At 36.4% G+C, this 19,523-nt stretch overlaps 2 protein-coding genes across 2 annotated transcripts in view; one reads left to right on the top strand and one right to left on the bottom strand.

Moving 5' to 3' along the window:
• The window catches only part of LOC110914216 (chitin elicitor receptor kinase 1-like), a 54,766-nt gene that overhangs the window by 13,236 nt on the left and 22,007 nt on the right, over positions 1-19,523 (top strand). Inside the window, exons 2-7 of the mRNA XM_022159026.2 lie at positions 3,566-3,643; positions 3,735-3,768; positions 4,333-4,337; positions 4,424-4,585; positions 5,608-5,738; positions 6,338-6,427. Coding sequence (XP_022014718.2) covers positions 4,483-4,585; positions 5,608-5,738; positions 6,338-6,427 — 324 coding nt within the window. The 5' untranslated portion in view covers positions 3,566-3,643; positions 3,735-3,768; positions 4,333-4,337; positions 4,424-4,482. The remainder of the gene's footprint in view (positions 1-3,565; positions 3,644-3,734; positions 3,769-4,332; positions 4,338-4,423; positions 4,586-5,607; positions 5,739-6,337; positions 6,428-19,523) is intronic.
• LOC110912504 (protein FAR1-RELATED SEQUENCE 5-like) lies at positions 15,756-19,042 on the bottom strand. The gene is made up of 5 exons (XM_022157245.2): positions 18,910-19,042; positions 17,826-18,621; positions 17,472-17,730; positions 16,653-17,210; positions 15,756-16,494 (listed from the first exon to the last, which is right to left on the bottom strand). Exons 1-4 carry the CDS (start codon positions 18,929-18,931, stop codon positions 17,190-17,192), a joined length of 1,098 nt encoding a protein of 365 aa, XP_022012937.1. The 5' UTR covers positions 18,932-19,042; the 3' UTR covers positions 15,756-16,494; positions 16,653-17,189.

Raw genomic sequence — 19,523 nt, 5'->3', positions numbered from 1 at the left:
CTCCAAAAATTAATAAATGTTGCTGCCCCAATTCGATGATGATCCAGTAAGAGAGCCCAGAAGTGATTTTTTTATTGAGAGCCCAAGATAATTATGTGTTGCTCCATTAATCGATGATGATGATAATGTTATATTAAAGGCTCCAAAAGTCAGCTATGATCCAGAAGTCTACCGCTAATGTCGTCATTGATGACGCTGTGTAATCATTTGATAATTAAGGTTTTTTTTTAAATAAACCCTAAAGCCGTCTAACCCAAAAGATCACGTGCATGTTCTTTATTTGGAATCCGTAAGCCCCATGCATCTCCGTAAGCCGCATGTCTACTTCACTGTTTCTTTTGGTGGACTTCATGATGAAACCGTAAGTCACGGTTCTACAACCGTAAACCAAAGGTCCAATCTTCTGTTTCTTTCATGTGCTTTGTAAATAATAAGGTAATCCTCCAACAAAGTCTTTTGTTTTATTCCATATGTCACGTGATTGTTCTCAAAGTCTGCTAAAAAGTTCCTCCTCTTCACATGATGTGCCGCCAAAATCCAATTTCACATGCATTAGAGTTTTGCAATTAATTATTTTAATTCCATCCAAACATCCAACATGCACTATTTGTTGCATTTATCAATCTCGCACGTTCCACTTCGTCTTTAAACCCGCTAACTTCACCGAATTCACTTGTTTTGCCTGCGAACATACAATCACTCGCAATAAGCTAATACCAGGCATATAATCAGATAAAACAAGCTAAACCACATCAGATAATCACTTGAACGTCCATATTTCACACTCTCCATCAACAGGAAAAAACTCAACTGCAGAATCAGAAAAGAAAACAAACAACGAACAGATAAGGAAACAAACAATGAACAGAAAACAACAAAAAATGCAACAGGATGAACCCTTCCTGTGTCCCAATCAACACCGGCCCGACTAGTCCGGCAAACAAAGATGCCTAAATGCAAGACAAGAAATTAAAGAAAACTAAAGCAAGGAATGATCTCACCAAAAACGCAAACCCCAGCTAGGGTTTCTCCGGTTCTGAACAGGATTTTACAACCTACACGGTTGAACCCTAGATCAGAACAGCAGCTTCCAAAAATTTCTCTTCCACAGATCCAAGAACGCCTCCACCCAATCTGAAGTCGGCAAACAGAATATCTACCAAGACTTGCAGATTTACCACAAGATCCTCAACAGAAGAAGAAACCCCCAAAATCGAGAAACCCTTATTTCAGAGAATCAGCAGTCGAACAACGAACAACGGAAGCAAAGAACCCCAAGAGCTATACTAGCTCTGATACCATGTCAAAACATATGATATCAACTGTACAGGCTGTAAAAATACCCAAACCAGGAAGTTTATAAACCCTAGAAACTGAATATTCAGTAATACAACTCAAAACGAACTGAGAAACAACTCTCGAACTCTCAGATGATCATCAACACGATGATCAACACAAACGAACACAAGAATCAAACCTAACAACAAATCAAAGAGATTTGTCGTATGAAACCCTAGATCGCCCTAAGAGAGAGAACCGATGAGAGGAAAAAATATCTCAGCTAATAATGAAAGTAGATCCGGGTCAAAGTCTTTTATAGACACCCAATTACTTGAACCCGGATATCCAGGAAGTTGTTATAACTGCTACATTGCACTTCACTTGAAATATCTTGACTTGATGACTTTATCCATTAGCAAGCCCAGATCAGATCCTTGTGCGGCCCAAACTGCTACAAGCCCACATCGCCCTAAACATTAACAAAACAATAACAAGTAACTACAGTCTTTTATAAAAGAGAACAGATATAAACAAAAGTTAAATAATGAAATTGAAGTGGCAACTAATATTTTCAACAACAAGTACATATATTTATTTAAGTGTTTGTGTTTTTTTATTTATTTGGTTAAAAATTAAGGAGCTTGAAAGTCTTCCCTTCGCCCTAAATCTGCTTTCTTTTTTTTAACGTCCAACATAAGAATCGCCGGGTACTTCGTACGCGGCACCCATTGGCTGAAAGGTAGCCCACGGCAGCCCAACCTACACGCATGGAGCCCCTAGCCCACCATGCCACCAGTTCCGGGGAAAATCTGACCCTGCACCCGCCCGAGGGCACGACAATCCAGAGCCGGTAAAACCCGGGTGGATCAGGAATCGAACTCGAGACCATTCGGCCAGGAGGCTTTCCCTCATTTCCATAACCATTAAGCTATAAGCCCAGGGTAAAAAAGGTGCAAATCGAAAACTTTAGTTGACAAAGTTTTGTGTCTCCAAAAGATAGAACATTGGTTTAACACAATTGGTTTATTAATAAGAAAGGAAGTTAAGGTGGTCTAGGCATAAATAAACTTTTGAAGCTGGCGGTATAAAACGGAAGAAGGAAGCTTGTGGAGAAGAATCATCAATGCCTTACATTACATTACAGTAGAGTAAGTTGGGAATGCATTCCTTTCAAAAAAATGGCTAGTGGGTGAATGACGGAACTGCTTCAAGCCTTCAAAGGGATTATTGGCAATGGAGAAGAGGTTGCCTTTTGGCTGGATCCGTGGCTAGTAAACGAGCCATTAAAAAACAAACTCCCTACTCTGTTCAGGATGGAATCAAACAAGAGATGCAAAGTTAAAGATAGGATACAAAGGCATGGGGTCGAGATCTTTTTCGTCTGGGACTGGAAAGACCAGCTCATGGCTCCGGTTGCGGCTGACTTCCATACTTTGCTTCATCTTCTTGCTGATGTTAGGACTGTTAGCTTGCCGGATCGGTGGTCGTGGATTGGTGGATCAACGGGAGAGTTCTCGGTGAAGGCTGTTAAGAAGCTTCTGTTTGGGACTGACGTTAGTAACAGGTATGTCATGAGTTGGTGCAAGTGGTAACCGCTTAAATGCAATATTTTTGCCTGGCGTTCAGAGATGAATAAGATTTCGACCGGGTCACCTTGAGGAAAAGGAACATTCTGATTGAAGACGTTTCATGCCCCCTTTGTAACTGCGGAGATGAAACAGTGGAACATCTGTTCACGTTGTGTTTGGTGGCTGCTACGGTGTGGCATCATGTGAGCAGGTGGTGTAAGTTGCCAAACATATTTGCATTTTCGTTTTGGGACCTCCTGGATCTTCATAACAAGGCTGGCCTGTCGGTTATCAAGAAGGAGGCTGTCCAAGGCATCATCATTATCGGCTGCTGGAGTATTTGGAAGGCTAGGAACGAGTTGAAGTTCGCGAATAAACCGGCTAAATTGGAGAACATTCTCAGCGAGATTAAGGCGTTAAGTTTCTTGTGGTTTTCTAATAGGTCGAAGTATAAAGAGGTAGATTGGGATAGTTGGTGTAAATTCGTTTTGATGTAATTATTGTTTGTTTGTGTTTTCGCTGCCGGCCTGGTTTCTGGTCGGTGTGTTTTAATGAAGCTAACCTTTCAAAAAAAAAAAAAAAAGGTGATGCTCAAGCCGATATTTCACACATTTTTTGCATTCGTTTATTGACTTGTCTTCTCTCTCAAAATTAGCTCCAATTGATTTTTCGAGTAGATATTCAGTCAGATTCTTATCTTCCTGGTGGGCTTACAGGTCTTACTGTTGAAAACTTAACCATAACTGGTTTTTCGAGAAAAATAGTCGATTCTGTTGCTGCTGATCTGCCTATAGGTAAAATTGTTGAAAGAGAGTGATTGATTTTCTGAGAAAAAAAGAGAAGTAAAACACTTGTGAACATTGTGTTCTGTTTGTTTATTGGCAGATGTAAATAGAAATCATCCAACCTTAAGAAAATGGTATGTATCTTCTTTCACTTGAATGCCAAGTCATAGGGGTGCAAACGAGCCGAGCTACTCGAGCTCGGCTCGAAAAAAAGCTCGAACGAGCCGAGCTTAAACGAGCTCGAGCTCAAGCGCGAGCGTAAAAATAAGCTCGTTTACTAAACGAGCCCGAGCCTGAGCTTCGCTTATCGAGCTCGAGCCGGCTCGCGAGCCTAATCGAGCTTTCTGTTTATATATTTTTTTATTAATATATTAAACATATATTTATATAATAATAATTATCATTTATATAAATATAAAAAATAACTAAATTATATGTATAATAATAGTTATAATTAATATAAATTAATTAATAAATACTAAACGAGTCGAGCCCGAGCGGAGCTCGAGCTTGAAAATTTACTTTCGAGCCGAGCTCGAGCTTCAGAAATAAAGCTCGAATTGAGCCGAGCTCGAGCTAGAGTTTTCATATGTTAAACGAGCTTGAGCTCGGGCTCAGCTCGGCTCGTTTGCACCCCTACGGCAAGTGATTTGCTGATAACAGTTATTATCATATCTGACTCTTGTTATCTTTAGCAGCTCAGGTGACCAACACTTTCTTTTAGATTACAACAACAAAATGCTATTTCCTTCAATGAGAATGTGAGTTAGCATCTGCTCGCTTTCACAGAGCCAAGATTATCACATGGGGCCAAAGTTGGAATAACTTTAGGAGTAGTAGCTGTGGTCATGAGCCATGCAAGATGCTTGTATAATGGTGTTTATAGAATGAAAACCGAAATAAGTGCAGCAATGCTAAGGAATGGGCAGGTTCAACTTACGCCTGTTCAAGGTATTTCTCAACTTTGGTTTTCTTTTTAGCAGTTGAAACGGGTCAAGTCCGTTGCTCTGCAGAATCATAGTTGTTAATAGCTGCTATAGCGACCGCTATAGCGCGCTATGTAGCCATGCGACGTAGTGTCGCTATATGGGTCATAGCGACAAATAGCGATGATAGCGATTGTTTTTTTTTTTTTTTTTTTTTGATGTAAATAGCAATTAGATATAGCTATAAAATAGCTGGATTTATAGGTTTTTGTTAAATATACATGTAAAATGGCATATATACAAGGGTATTTTGATGTAATATACATATAAAAAATTTCAAAATTCTTTTTCTAGTGTAATCGCTATTTATAAAATAGCCGTCGCTATTCGCTACGTAGCCTATAGGTGCCTTGTCGCTATTCGCTATCGACAACTACGCTGCAGATATTTTTTGTTAAGTTTTTATAAATAAATAATGTTTAAATTATCATAAAAATTTGGAAAATTGGATTTTAATAATCCTAACTTTGACATATTGGCCGGCAATCGGTCCCAAATAAGGAAATACTTTGTGAGAGTCCCAACTTTTAACCTATTTTCTCCTCAACAATCTCATACTAGCTAAAAGTTAACTTTTTGCTTACGTGGCAAAAAAGTAAAAGTTTTGATGACGTGGACTGCTTATGTCCACGTTAGCAAAAACTAATTGGGTTAACGTTTAGTTAACATGAGATTGCTGAGTGAAAATAAGTTAAAAGTTGGGACTGTCATAAAACATATCATTAGTTGGGATAGTTGCCGACCAATATATCAAAGTTGAGATTATTAAAATCCAATATTCCTTTAAACAACAACAATCTTTGAATAAAACGAGTTAGGAACTTACATGCAATGTGCCTTCACCTTGAAACCTTGTATGCTCTTGTGCATCTTATTTGTAATCATTGACTTGTCTTCTTTTCTTTCTCAAACTTAGCCTACAATGGTTCTTCTGCTCATTGATTTCATGTTCAGAGTCTAGTGGTGCTTTTGCAGCAGGGCTTGCAGGTATAACAGTTGACAGAGCAGTGGAGTTTTCATATGAAGAGCTTTCAAAAGCTACAAATGACTTCAGTCTTGATAATAAGATTGGTCAAGGTGGCTTTGGTTCTGTTTATTATGCAGAGCTCAGAGGCGAGGTTTGGAAATAGGGTTTTATGTTTTACTTTGCTGCTTTATTTATGTGATATATAGTTAATTTGTAGAAAAGTTACTGGGCTCACTAATACTATGATCTAGAGGTAGAAATACGTTAAGTAGTTCACGCATGTTTTATCTGTTTTATTGCTAACTGACCGGATTAGACTATTATTATTGGACACACTAATTAAACAATTATAAAAAAGTTAAGTATTTGACACACTGATCCAATCTGTTTCAAACCATAAAATGGTTACTTGTCTTGACCTATCAATAATGCCACCTCTACTATAGGAAAAATGATTTATCTCACACTCAAGAGTACTAATCCCAATAAATTTTAGTGTACATCGTAGCACATCCATACGAATATGTATATAGGGGGCATGTTCATGTCCGAAACAATGATTATCGTAGTTTTTATGTAAGTCTGGCATTTTGTTTTGTTTTGATAACATGTTTATTGGAGGAGCCCTATCCCACATCGAAAGAATAAGACCTTCCGGTTGTATTAATAAGATCTTGGGTTACTCCCTCTATCACCAATTGGTTTTAGAGTGGAACCCCATAGACTTCAATAATGTTAACACTCGTGTAGAAAGCTGCTATCAAGAAGATGGATATGCAAGCATCAAAAGAATTTCTAGCCGAACTAAAGGTTTTAACTCATGTTCATCACCTAAACCTGGTAAGAGGTGTTAACTTTTAACTTGAGTTGATGTATGGTGTCTAGAGGTGGCAAAAGGGCCGGTCGGGTGGGTGGGTGGGTTGTCAAATGCGGTTTGAAACCCCTATGGGTTATTTTCAATTCGACCCCAGTTTTTTGTCCCCCTTTTCTTGTATTTTATAAATAATTAATATTATTCACTATGATTATGAAAACTAGATTGTTAAAATACTTATACAATTTTTCAAGTTATCGATTTAAAATGAATTTGGTCAGATTCGATCCGTTCCAATTTAACTATGTTTTCAACCTGTGTATTCGTTTGACTCATTTGTTAGAGATAAAATATAGCCCTATCAACTCGTTTATGAGTAAATTAGTTCACTGGAAAACGGAGTGGGAGCGGAATTACTAAAGAGAATACTCTAACAGAAAAATTGATGTATTGCGAATGAGAAAACTAACAAACATCAAGCATAAATTACTGATTCACGTGCTTATACAGTCAAATTTGAACTGACAAATCCGGAGCTCGTGATGATGAAATCCGGCCTGTTGAGACTTTTTCATTAGTTATCTATGACCCCATAACTCCAAACGTAGCTAAAATTATGCCAGTTTTAAGTTGGGTTCCTTTCCAACCCACTTGCTTATGTTTAGTCAGTCCAAATATGAGTGAGCTAACTCTCCTCATCACATTGCCACCGCTTAATCGTCTTCAAAATGATATATGAAGTCCTACCCTTTGACCATATGTGATGCAGGTGCGTTTAATAGGATATTGTGTGGAGGGTTCCCATTTCTTGGTCTATGACTACATTGAAAATGGAAACTTGAGTCAACACTTACATGGATCAGGTCAGATCAAATATATTTGAAAACAAAAACTCATTTCTGATACCGCATGAATTTAAACAAATACAATTTATGTTCTTTCTAATGTTCATTTCCAGGAAGGGACCCGCTACCGTGGCCTACCCGAGTCCAAATTGCCCTTGATTCAGCAAGGGGTCTTGAGTATATCCATGAATATACTGTCTCCGTGTTTATACATTGTGATATCAAATCTGCAAATATACTGATTGACAGGAACTTTAATGAGAAGGTTTGCATAAATTTATGCTATCATAATGAGTTGTTTTTGTTAGTTTATATGATCCTATACTCCTATCTCAATGGGGGTTTTCATTTATTAGTGCCATGCATATCCAATTAGGTTTAGGGCTGTTCAAAAAGCTCGCGGCTCGGAGCTCGCTCGAAGCTCGCTCGGATTTAGCTCGGAAAAAGCTCGCTCGATTTGGCTCGGTTTAAAAGTGAGCCGAGCCGGCTCGGCTCGGTTAGAAAGTGAGCTTAGCTCGGCTCGGCTCGTAACGAGCCGAGCTGGCTCGGTTCGGCTCGCTTTGTAACTCGGTTCGGTTTAGCTCGAATTATTTTATTTATAATAAGTTTTAATTTTATATACATTATAATATATTACAAAAAAAAAACTGATTATTATCTACATGTATATAGGTTTGTAATTTGATATTTATGGCATATTTGAAGATTGATTACCATACTAATGAACTAATATTGTATTTTATTGAAATTAAAACTTATTTTGCGTTGTTAAACTTAATTTTGTTTTGAATTGTATTAGGTTGACCTTATTTTGAATATATTCTTTTAAATTATTGAATAATATTTTAGGCTATTAAATTTTAATAGGTATATATTAGTTTTTTTATAAAATCGAGTCAAACCAAGCCGAGCCAAGCTAGCTCGGTTTAAAACCAAGCCGAGCCCGAGCTTAGATTTTCAGCTCGGTTTCAAATCCGAGCCGAGCCAGCTCGGTTTATAATCGAGCCGAGCCCGAGCTTGGCCTGGCTCGGCTCGGCTCATGAACAGCCCTAATTAGGTTGCAGATTTCGGTTTAACAAGGCTGACTGAAGTTGGAAGTAGATCGCGTCTTGTGGGTACATTCGGATATATGTCACCAGAGTAAATATTCTTCTTTTAGTACATCTAGTCAGCTAGCATGTCCTTTTTCTTTACCAAAAGTGATGGGTCAATTTGAGTAATGTTCTACCTCAAACTTGTTAATTATAATATTTAACTAACAAAATAATGTGTGATACCTCAACACATTATTTGTTCATAAAAAAAAGTTTAAAAGAATGGAAAAAAAGGTAGTTTGGGGGGTCAAACTAGCCGGTTTCGACCCACACTAGAGTTTACCTGTTCCTACATGTTGCCTATTTTTGAAATCATGTTTGGAGGACTATATCATCCTTTGGGCCTCATGGGGAGGTTAAAATGCTTAAGCTTTCTAATTATTGGATGCAGGTATGCGCAATATGGTGATGTTTCTCCAAAGGTAGATGTGTATGCATTTGGTGTTGTACTTTATGAACTTATTTCAGCCAAAGAAGCCATAATAAGAGCAAATGGCTCTGATGGTGAACCAAAGGGACTTATTGCATTGGTGAGTTTACTTTTGTTATTAGCTAATTATGTTTTACAAAAATGTTGATGGTTAGTTTACTAGATTGTGACTAACGACTTCAATCTTTTACAATTTTCAGTTTGATGAAGTTCTTAGTCAGGCTGATCCAGAAGATGGCCTTGTCAAAATGATTGACCCTAGGCTGGGGGATAACTACCCTCTAGATTCAGTGCATAAGGTAAATTCCGAAGAAAAAATAAAGATAATGATTTTGTTTTTGGTTGACTCAAAACAGTAATATTCGTGAACTCGGTTGCAGATGGCTCAACTCGCAAAAGCTTGCACACATGAGGATCCCCAACGAAGGCCACACATGAGATCTATCGTGGTTGCATTGATGAATCTTTCATCATCCATGGACAATTAGGATGTTGGGTCTTCTTACGATTCCGATGAGTTCATATAAGTTTGTTGCTCGTTTTTATATGTATCTTTTATTCTAATACTCTTATATTGTGAAGTGTTACGTAAATATGTCATATGACAAACATGTGTATAGTTATTATTTTTCAATGTAGAATATTGTTTGGACAAGGAAGTCTGATATCACAAATTGACTTTTATTAGTCATTACTAATGCTATAATAAAGTCATGTCGCTTACACCATGGGTAATGGTTAATGCCCCTAAGACCACCCGTAATCGATATGTATTTGGCCGTTTTTTGGGCAAAACAACGCCCAACCACGCCGGAGCCACTGCCTATTGAATCTGTGTTTGTGATGTAAACTAGGGTTTTGGGATGTTTTCTGTTCGTTGTTATACGAATTGGTAAAAAATAAATGTAGTGATACATCATATATATAGGGGGCGGTTCCCCTAAGAAGCCTATTTTGCCTAAGTTGCCTAAGAAGCAATCTACACCATGTTTTTAAACAACCAATGGACCAGATTAAATCCCTAATATTAAACTAGATAAGTAAACAATTAAAACGCGCGGGGGTATTTTCGCCATAAACATAAAATAGTACTGGACAAAAAGAAAAGCAGTTATTGACGATTCAAAACAGTTCTTCTTCACTCTCTCTCAAAACTTCCCAATGAGTAAGAAACGTCCCCTAAAATCAACAATAAGAGAGACGAAAATCGAACAAACAACAACAAAAACAGCATCAACGATGGATTCAGAGAGTACGTTCCATTTTTTTTTTTTTTTGCATTTTGGTGTATTCGTTTCAATTTTGTACGGTTTTTCTAAGTTTCTTCGAAATCAAATCGATTACACAGGTTCTAAGAGATCTACAAGAAGCCAGAAGCATAAAGAAACAAAACCTGATGGCGATTTCGAAGGTTTGTTAAGGATCTGTAAACGAACAGATTTCTAGGGTTTTAATATGTCTAAACTGATTCATGTTCTGCATTTTATAAAACAGATCCATCGTTGTGTTTTAATGAAATAGTGCTGGTTTATTTTTTGTGCTGGTTTATTTTATGTGCTGGTTTAACCTATGTGCTAGTTTAGTGTTTTAGAAATATCTAGCACAAAGTTGTGGTTGGTTTTCTGGTTTTGAAATCGGTGCTGGTTTAACTTCCGTGCTAGTTTAGTGTTTTTTAAGAAACCAGCACAAAGTTCTAGTTGGTTTTTTGGGTTCCAAATATGTGCTGGTTTACTATCTGTGCTAGTTTATTGCTTTAGAAGAAACTAGCACAAAGGGTTTAGTGTTTTCTAGTAAACTAGCACAAATTCTAGTTGGTTTACCGTCTGTGCTACTTTAGTGTTTTAGAAGAAACTAGCACAAGTGGTTTTTTGGGTTCCAAATCTGTGCTGGTTTACCGACTGTGCTACTTTTAAATTCAGGAGATAAGTAATATAAGTTTCAGTTGCTTTTTTGTGTGTGAAAACAGAGCTGTACAATCCCAAACCACTACAAATTGTACAACCAGGAGAACCAATCCCTACTTTTGATAATGAACCTTTGCATCCCATTCCACTAAAAGTTGTAAGACCAACAAAAAAGGAATATTATATGAGTCCGAAATTTTGGAATGAAGTAGCAATCTGGGGGCCAAGCTATACCAATAATCCTACTTCTGGTGGTGAACCTTCAGATCCCATAAAAGAAGAGATTGATGAGAAACCTGAAATCTCAGTTGTACAACCCAAAAAAGAAGAAGATGATGAAAAACAAAAGATCCCCATCCTACAACCTAAACATGAAGAAGATGAGGAAAAACCTATAATCTCAGTCAAGAATTTTGGAAGGAAGTAGCAATCTAGCCAGCTCCTGCTATGATCATCATGTTTATGTTGTTTGTTTTAGTTTGCTAATGTTATCAATGCTGTTATGTATTATGATCATGTTTTTCTGAACCTTATGTAACAATGATGTTTTGAATTATAAAAATCATGGTTTATTATGTATTAAATGATCAAAATGGTACTGGTTATTGTTTTTTTAATATATAGTACACTTTATAACTTGTGCTGGTTACTATGTTTCTTCTGAAATTACTTGCAGGCTCATCAGACAGTGACTTCGAACAACCGGAAAAGAAACAAAAAACAGCACTAAAAGCTGTTGCCACAAACGTTGAACCTATACGATCAACACTTTTCAAGGAATTTGATAAGAAAAAAAGAATTAGAATCAGGAACAGCCCAAAAAACCTTGCTGAATTCATGCAAGTGTTATCTGACGAACAGAAAGCGGAAGTAGATAACATGGGATTTGAAAGCATGAAGAACTTTGATATAACAAAAATACCAACTGATCTGGGATACTGGCTCACTAACAATTATGAACCTACAATCAACACACTGAATCTAGGTACACATAATGTAGTGATAACACCTAACCTAGTACAAGAAGTTCTTGGCATACCAATGGGTAAAGTGAAGGTTAAGGAGTTGAGTAAACCATCAATGAGTGATCCAGTTGTTGCAGAGTTTAGAAATCAATTTGAAATTGATGATGAACTGCCAAAAATGCATCATATTATTCATGTTGTGAAAGAACAGAAGGAGAGTGGAAGGCTATTTCAACTGAACTTTCTTGTAATGTTCAACTCAATAATGGCAGAGCTCACACACGGTGGCAACGTCAACATGAAATTCCTTACAACATTGCAACCTGATGTAGATATTAAGGATGTTGACTGGTGCAGCTACGTGATCGACTGCTTGAACAGAAAGACAACAAGCTGGTTCCAATCTAAAGCAGCACATTACATCGGACCGATAACATTTCTAGTGGTATGTTGTCGTTATCTAAAAATGATTTATATTTATTGTTTTTTATCAAACATAATAACAAAAACTAACTTGTAAATCAATCAGTTGGTTATGCGCATGATACATACCAAAGAACAAATCCAACACAGAAGATGATACCAGCTGTAATGTATCATAAAAATGATACAATTAAAAAGCTTGGTCCGGTGGTGAAAAGCAATAAAAGAAAGAGAAGTGAAAAAGATGGGAAACCAGCACAGAAACTCACCTTGACAACACAAACACCTACTCAAAAGGTGGTGAAGAGTAAGAAGAAAACAAGTTTGAAAGCAGCAACAACTGGTGAAAAACGAAAGAATTTGAAGGTAAAACTGAAGATAAAGAAAAAAGCACCAGCTGAACAACCTCTATCCACATATCAACAAATCTCAAAGGAAACTGATGAAGCTAGAAATCATTACTTTAGTGACTTCCCAGAATCTCTAGACATTACACAAAGTTTGGACATTCCACAATCCCAGGAAAAACTCTCACAAATTCCACCTACAAATCCAACAAGTGGAGTGGTAATTTCTATTTTATTGTGTTTATCTGTAGTATTACTGAAAAAAGTGCTGGTTTAGATGGTTATTGAAAAAATGTGCTACTTTTATGACATTTAGTGTTTGGAATGTTAAATTGTGCTAGTTTATACCTAGTATATGTTAGTTTAATGTTAGAATTTGGAATGTGAAATTGTGCTGATTTATGTGCTAAAGTGTGCTGGTTTAAATGGATTATAAAACTGTGCTAGTTTGAAATGTGCTACTTTTATTGTAAACTTTTATCATGTGTATGTAAAAATAAAAATGGAAAATGTGCTACTTTTACAATTTGTGCTACTTTATAAAAAGAATGTGCTACTTTTACAATTTGTGCTACTTTATAAAAAGAATGTGCTGGTTATCTTTTCAGGAATGGATTTGTCTGATAAAATCCAAAACAAAAGAGCTGGACATGCATGTCAAAGAAACACACGAAATGATTGCAGAATGTTTAACAAAGTACAAAGGTGAGGAGGTTGTGGATGCTGTGGATGAGTGGAGAAAAAGATTGGTAGTATATGGTGAAAAGTACAATTTCGAGAAGCAAGAATCAGAAGCAGGGAATGAAGAAAAGAAAAAAGGAGGAAGTGGAGAGAAGACAGAAGGAGGAAATGAAAAGGAAGAAGGGAATGAAGTTAAACTTACCCAATCACAAAAAAAAAATGGTGGTCTCACAATTTGATTCAACTCCTTTCAGAATCACCAGTTCAATGTGGCCAGAGATTATAAAAGAAATAGAAAAGGCAGAACAGGTAGCAAGCAGCAAAAAAGATGGTGCTGATCATGGAGTTGGTGGTGAAGAAGAAAAGGATGCAGGTGGAGAAAAGGTTAAAGATGGTAAACCTGATGGGGAAACAACAAAGAAAGGAGGTGAAGATGCTAATGAACCACCAAAGGGAGAAAGTGACACTGCTGATCAACCAGCAAAGAAAGAAGGAAATGAGGCTGCTGGTCAACCAGCACAGCAAGGAGAGGTTTTTAAAACACCAGAAAATGAAACCAAAAAAGACAGTGAAAAACAAGAATTCATAGGTGAAGAAGAAAAGGATGCAGGTGGAGAAAAGGTTAAAGATGGTAAACCTGATGGGGAAACAACAAAGAAAGGAGGTGAAGATGCTAATGAACCACCAAAGGGAGAAAGTGACACTGCTGGCCAACCAGCAAAGAATGAAGGAAATGAGGCTGCTGGTCAACCAGCACAGCAAGGAGAGGTTTTTAAAACACCAGAAAAGGAACCCAAAACAGACAGTGAAAAACAAGAATTCATAGGTGAAGACCTAAACGCCGGAGACCAGAAGAAAAGCAAACTTACAACTCACCATGCCGAACCTTTATGTTCACCATATATGCAGCGAGTTGTACAAATAAAAACAAAAACTGAAAAAATTGAAGTAAGGATAGCCGAATGGATGTTCTCGACAGTTGACGACCCCTGGTAAGTATAAAAACCAACAAAATCTTAATTGGATAAAAATAAGTATTTAAACTAATGTGTATTACAACAATGCAGGGTGTTTATATTTGAGACAACATTTAACACAAACCTTTCAAGGGTATGTCTGGAGTCGCTTCACCCGAACTTATACATACATGTCCAAGTCCTAACAGCTTGGTCATTGGTACTAAACAGTGAAGAGGTCTACAGAAGCAAAGGTTCGCCGGCAAGAGTTTTCTGCCCATGCAACATGCTGGTATGTTTTCTAATATGTGCTGGTTTTAATAACAGATTAGAAAAAGCACATTTAACAAAATGTGCTGGATTATTACACATTGTGCTGGTTTTGAAATATTAATGTTTTATTAATAGCTGGTTAGTCTAATATATGAAATGCTATTATTGTGCTGGTTCATAACACATTGTGCTGGTGCTGGTTTATAACACATTGTGCTGGTTTCTGTGCAGGGAGAAAACAACTTCAAACCAAAACTGAACAAAAAGACCTGCACACAAAATTTCAGAGAAAACATTGCCGCGACATTGATGACTACCGAGTTTGGAACTATTAGGAAAGTGGACATGTTGTTCATTCCAATACTACAACACAAGCACTACTACATTGTATGTTTTGATTTCAAGGGAGAAGCCATCAAGATTATAGACAACATGAAAGGGAAAGCAAAAGCACAAAAAATGGCACGTGCTAAAAGAGTGGTAATATATTGATGCCCATTAATTCTGTGCTGTTTATTTTAATTATATTTGTGATGCTTAGGGATTTTGATTTTGAAAATTTTCAAATTACAGAAAGAAATTGTATGTGATTACCTTGAAGTTGAATACCCAACAATGCACACAAAGATGTCACCCTTGGAACCAGAAATAATGAAAATGTCGAGGCAAACGGAAAAGAACTTTGTAGATTGTGGTGTCTTTGCAATGAGACACATGGAGACATACACAGGGAATCATGTGAGCAAGAAGGAATGGGATAGTGGGCTGTCGAAAGAGTCACCGGAACAAGACAAAGAGTTGGTTGAACTGAGATACAAGTATTTAAGCAAAATACTTTTATCCGACATCAACTTAGCGAAAGGTGAAATGATGGAACTGTTAGAGAAGTATGAGAAGATGGAGCCTGAAAAGAAAGAGGAATGCAAGAAAAATGCGGAAACGAAAATCAATGACAGATTGAACCAGAAATATTGATTGTGTTGGTTGAACAATATAACATTAGTTTGGTAGTTGTCTGTAATATTTTGTGCTGGTTTAACAATTAATATGGTGCTGGTTTAACAATTACATTGTACTGCTTTAACAGTTATATTAGGAAAGTTAATTTTATGTTGGTTTTACAATTAATATTGTGCTGGTTTCACTATTACAATATGTGATGGTTTCATAGAAGAAGTTTAAAATTGTGCTGGTTTTATAATTGTGCTGGTTTTAAAGAACAAATTTTAAAATTGTGCTGGTTTTAAAGAACAAAGTTTAAAATTGTGCTGGTTTTATAATTGTGCTGGTTTTAAAGAACAAAGTTTAAAATTGTGCTGGTTTCACTATGACAATATGTGATGGTTTCATAGAAGAAGTTTAAAATTGTGCTGGTTTTATAATTGTGCTGGTTTTAAAGAACAAAGTTTAAAATTGTACTGGTTTTAAAGAACAAAAACTAATAATGTGCTGGTTGAATGTTGTAAACATAATAAGAATACAAGAAATCCAAACTGAAATGAAAAAAATAACAAATCCAAATATCATGATTTCCAAGACACACGACTAACTACTCTTCTGGGAATCAGCAATAGTAGTCTTCATCTTACAAGTCCGACTATTATGTCCATGACCTCCACATATCAAACAACATCTAGTTTTAGTTTTCTTTGATATTCTTGAAGATGATACCTCACGAAAAGACTTTAAGCGTTTGTTTGAACCACACCCCTTGTTTCTAATACCACTAGGTGGAAGAATGGTAGCAGAAGACGATGAACATGGCTGATCAGCATGAAGAATATTAGCTAATCTTGCATTCTTGTCAAGTGATTCTGCAGGAAGGTCAGCAGAATCAACCTTCAACTTCGACTCGATCACTTGGTCTCTATACAACGATAACAGGTCAATATTTGTAACAAGACGGTTAACAATATGTTCAGTTGCAGTCATTATCTCACGCACAATGCTGGAAGCACGTTCAACTTGATTACCAGCAGCATTTTGATCAAAACTCGAAACTTTTTTCTTTTTTGGAACAACATCTCTTGTCCAACGCCTCATAACATATTTTTTAGGGAACTCCTTTATACCACAAAGACGAAGAACACAAAAGGCATGCCTACATAGCAAACCATACTGCTCATATCGGTTGCAGCTGCATTTAATTACCATATCCTTAGGAGTAAAAAGAACCTACACAAATAACAAATGCTTATATTGTGCTAGTTTATAACAAAAGTGTGCTGGTTTATATATGTGAAATTCTAATTGTAAATATAAATCACTGTGCTACTTAAAATGTATTGTAAAAAGCAGAACATGTTTGTGCTACTAAAGGTATAAATAAATACCTCATGAAGGCCAGGAAGATTGACCTGTAGAATATAAAACTTAATTGAATCACCAACTTCTTCTTCACGCCTGCACATACAATTCTTGCAAGCAAGTCGAATTTCTTCTTGAACATCAAAAAATATCCCCCGAGTATAAATCTTTGCAGCTTCCAGTTCCAATTCATAATTGGTTTTCATGCGAGGTTGTGTGTATCTGGTATCATGATCACGTTTGCTGCGCTTAAACCTCTGAGATTCCATTGCAGTATCAAAATGGCTCAAAAACTCAACTAATGACAATTTTGTGTTGGTTAATTGACCAAAAAAATGATTTTCACTCTCAGACCTAGATGTTGTACGCATAAGACCGGACATATGTTCATGACGATAGTATGCAGGAATCCAATCTGATCTGAGGTTGTACATATCAGACAGCCAGCTGTTACTAGTAAGGTTGTACTTAATCATTAAATCACACCATTGTGTCTCAAACTGTGCTGGTTCAAGAGCATCAGTCCATACAACATCACATATATCTTCTTTAAAAACCTCATCTTATGATAGCTCAGTACCAACCTATAACATAAAAAAATAATTAGTATATTAAAACAGCAAACAAATACTAAAATGTGCTGGTTTATATGTTAAAGTGTGCTAGTTGATGTATAAACTTAAACTATGATGCTTAAACTGTGCTGGTTTAAAGAAAGTGTGCTGGTTTAAAAGTGTGCTGAGTTATATGCCAAAGTGTGCTGGTTTAAAAGTGTGCTGGTTTAAATGGATTGTTTAAAGTGTGCTGGTTTATATGCTAAAAGTGTGCTGGTTTAAGAAAGTTACCTTTTCAGAAACTTTGATCATTATATGCCACATACACAAACGATGTCTGGTATCTGGGAAAACATCTCGGATGGCAATTTTCATTGCAGCGTCCTGATCAGTCACAACCACCTTAGGTGCAACACCAAAAGCCTTCAAAAAACTTTGAAGAAGCCATTTATATGATTCAGCAGTTTCAGATGCTAACAAAGAACCAGCAAACGTGACATTGTGATGATGATTATCGATTCCAGTGAACGGAACAAATACCAAGTCATACCTAAAAATTGAATTGATTATATTACAACTGCTTGCTGAATTGTGCTAGTTTAATAAAAATATGAATAAATGATCTACAAAAAGTGAATAAAATACCTGTTCGTACGGAACGTAGCATCAAAAGACATAACATCCCCAAAGACCTCATAATTCAGTTTCATTTCTTCATCAGCCCAAAATAATCCAGCAAGAGCACCTTTTTCATCACAATAAAATTCACAAGAAAAATTCGGCAAATACAGCTTCTTCTTCATAAGACGTTGGACAGCCATATCCACATCAAACTCTCCAATGAACAAATTAATATCTCTTTTAAAATTTTTACAATCAGTAGACGTCACTCCAACCTTATCAAATCCACCACGAATCTTTCTCATAAGGTTGAATGCCCTAACTGGACCAATATTCATCTCAGAAAAATCAGAAAGCAGTTGCTCTTCAGTGAATGTCAACTTTCTAGCCGAAGCTAAAAGATGATAATCCTCTTCATCAACAAAAGAATGATTATGCTCCTCAAATACATGAGAAATTCTATAAGTATTTTTTGGAGTTAAAGACATACGGATGTGTGCCTTACATCCGGTACGTTTAGAAGGTCTCCTCCTTCGGTCATTTAACTTTTTATCAGCACCAACACTATCATTTACCGTGTCAACAGCACAGGATGTCGCTGAACCCTCTTTCGCACAAACAAAGTACTTTCTAATCACAACACCATTTTTTGAAGATTGAGTATGCTTTCGAGCCTCAAACCCAGATAACTTAGCATACTTCTTATAGAAATTAAAGGCAGAATCAATTGACTGGAAATGCATACCAACTACAGGTTTGGAAGAATCTGGAACAATAGGAGTATAATACTGATTACCAGTAGTTGGACAGATACGAACTCCTGAACAAATCAAAAAACCAGAACAAATAAAAGATATCAGCACAAACTTTACAATAAACCAGCACAAAAAACAAGCACAACTTTACCAGACAAACTAGCACAAAATAAAGATATCAGCACAACTTTACAAACCTACACTTTAAAATATGATGTAATATAAAAAAACCAGCACAACTTCAAAAAACCAGCACAACTTCAGAACTACACTTTTAAATAAAAACCAGCACAACTTAGATCAAAACTAAAAACCTAAAAAGTAGATGAAATTAAAACTAGAAGGTATTTTACCATCGACAGTAGTAGACATCATTAAAATAGAGGAGGATAAATCAGCAAATCAATGAATGAACAGAGGAGCTAGGGTTCCAGCAAATCGATGAAAACGATGAACGATTCAGCAGGATTGATCTCAATCTCGCAGGTACCGGCAAATCGATGAAAACGATCAACGATTCAGCAGGATTGAGATTGAGATTTGCGATTGATTTAGATGAAAACGATCTCGATGAAATTGGTAAGCTCAATGAATGAATGAATGAAAAATATGAAAGAAGGAATGAAAATCGTGTGATTAAAACTAAGTACAGATCTGTTTGAAATTTGCATTTTCCAATATTACCCTTTCATCTAAATTAATGAGATTGCCACATGTAAGCTCAAGATTGCTTCTTAGGAAACTTAGGGAAGATTAAATTCTTAGTTGAACCTCTACCCATATATATATACTTCCGGTTATTCTCATAACCGTCCCTAAACTATTGTCTAACATAATAATACTAATGATATTTATAAATATTATCTAGCTTGTTTTCTCTACTTTATCATCTAATTTTCCGCGGTGTTGCTTAGGGACATGTGCATATGCTATGCATCCGAATACTTTTAAATGTTTGACACTTGGT

The sequence above is a fragment of the Helianthus annuus genome, chromosome 15 (genome assembly GCF_002127325.2).
Source record: "Helianthus annuus cultivar XRQ/B chromosome 15, HanXRQr2.0-SUNRISE, whole genome shotgun sequence".
In the NCBI taxonomy this organism is placed as follows: Eukaryota; Viridiplantae; Streptophyta; class Magnoliopsida; order Asterales; family Asteraceae; genus Helianthus; species Helianthus annuus.
This window is presented reverse-complemented; position numbering and strand designations above follow the sequence as displayed.

What these genes read in the sequence shown, in the direction of transcription:
- LOC110912504 (XM_022157245.2), bottom strand. Translation starts at nt 18,931, where the DNA reads ATGATGTCTACTACTGTCGATG. An exon ending in GATGTCTACTACTGTCGATG is followed by an intron (nt 18,622 to 18,909) that starts GTAAAATACCTT and finishes TGATTTGTTCAG; the next exon opens with GAGTTCGTATCTGTCCAACT. An exon ending in TGATCAAAGTTTCTGAAAAG is followed by an intron (nt 17,211 to 17,471) that starts GTAACTTTCTTA and finishes TTTATGTTATAG; the next exon opens with GTTGGTACTGAGCTATCATA.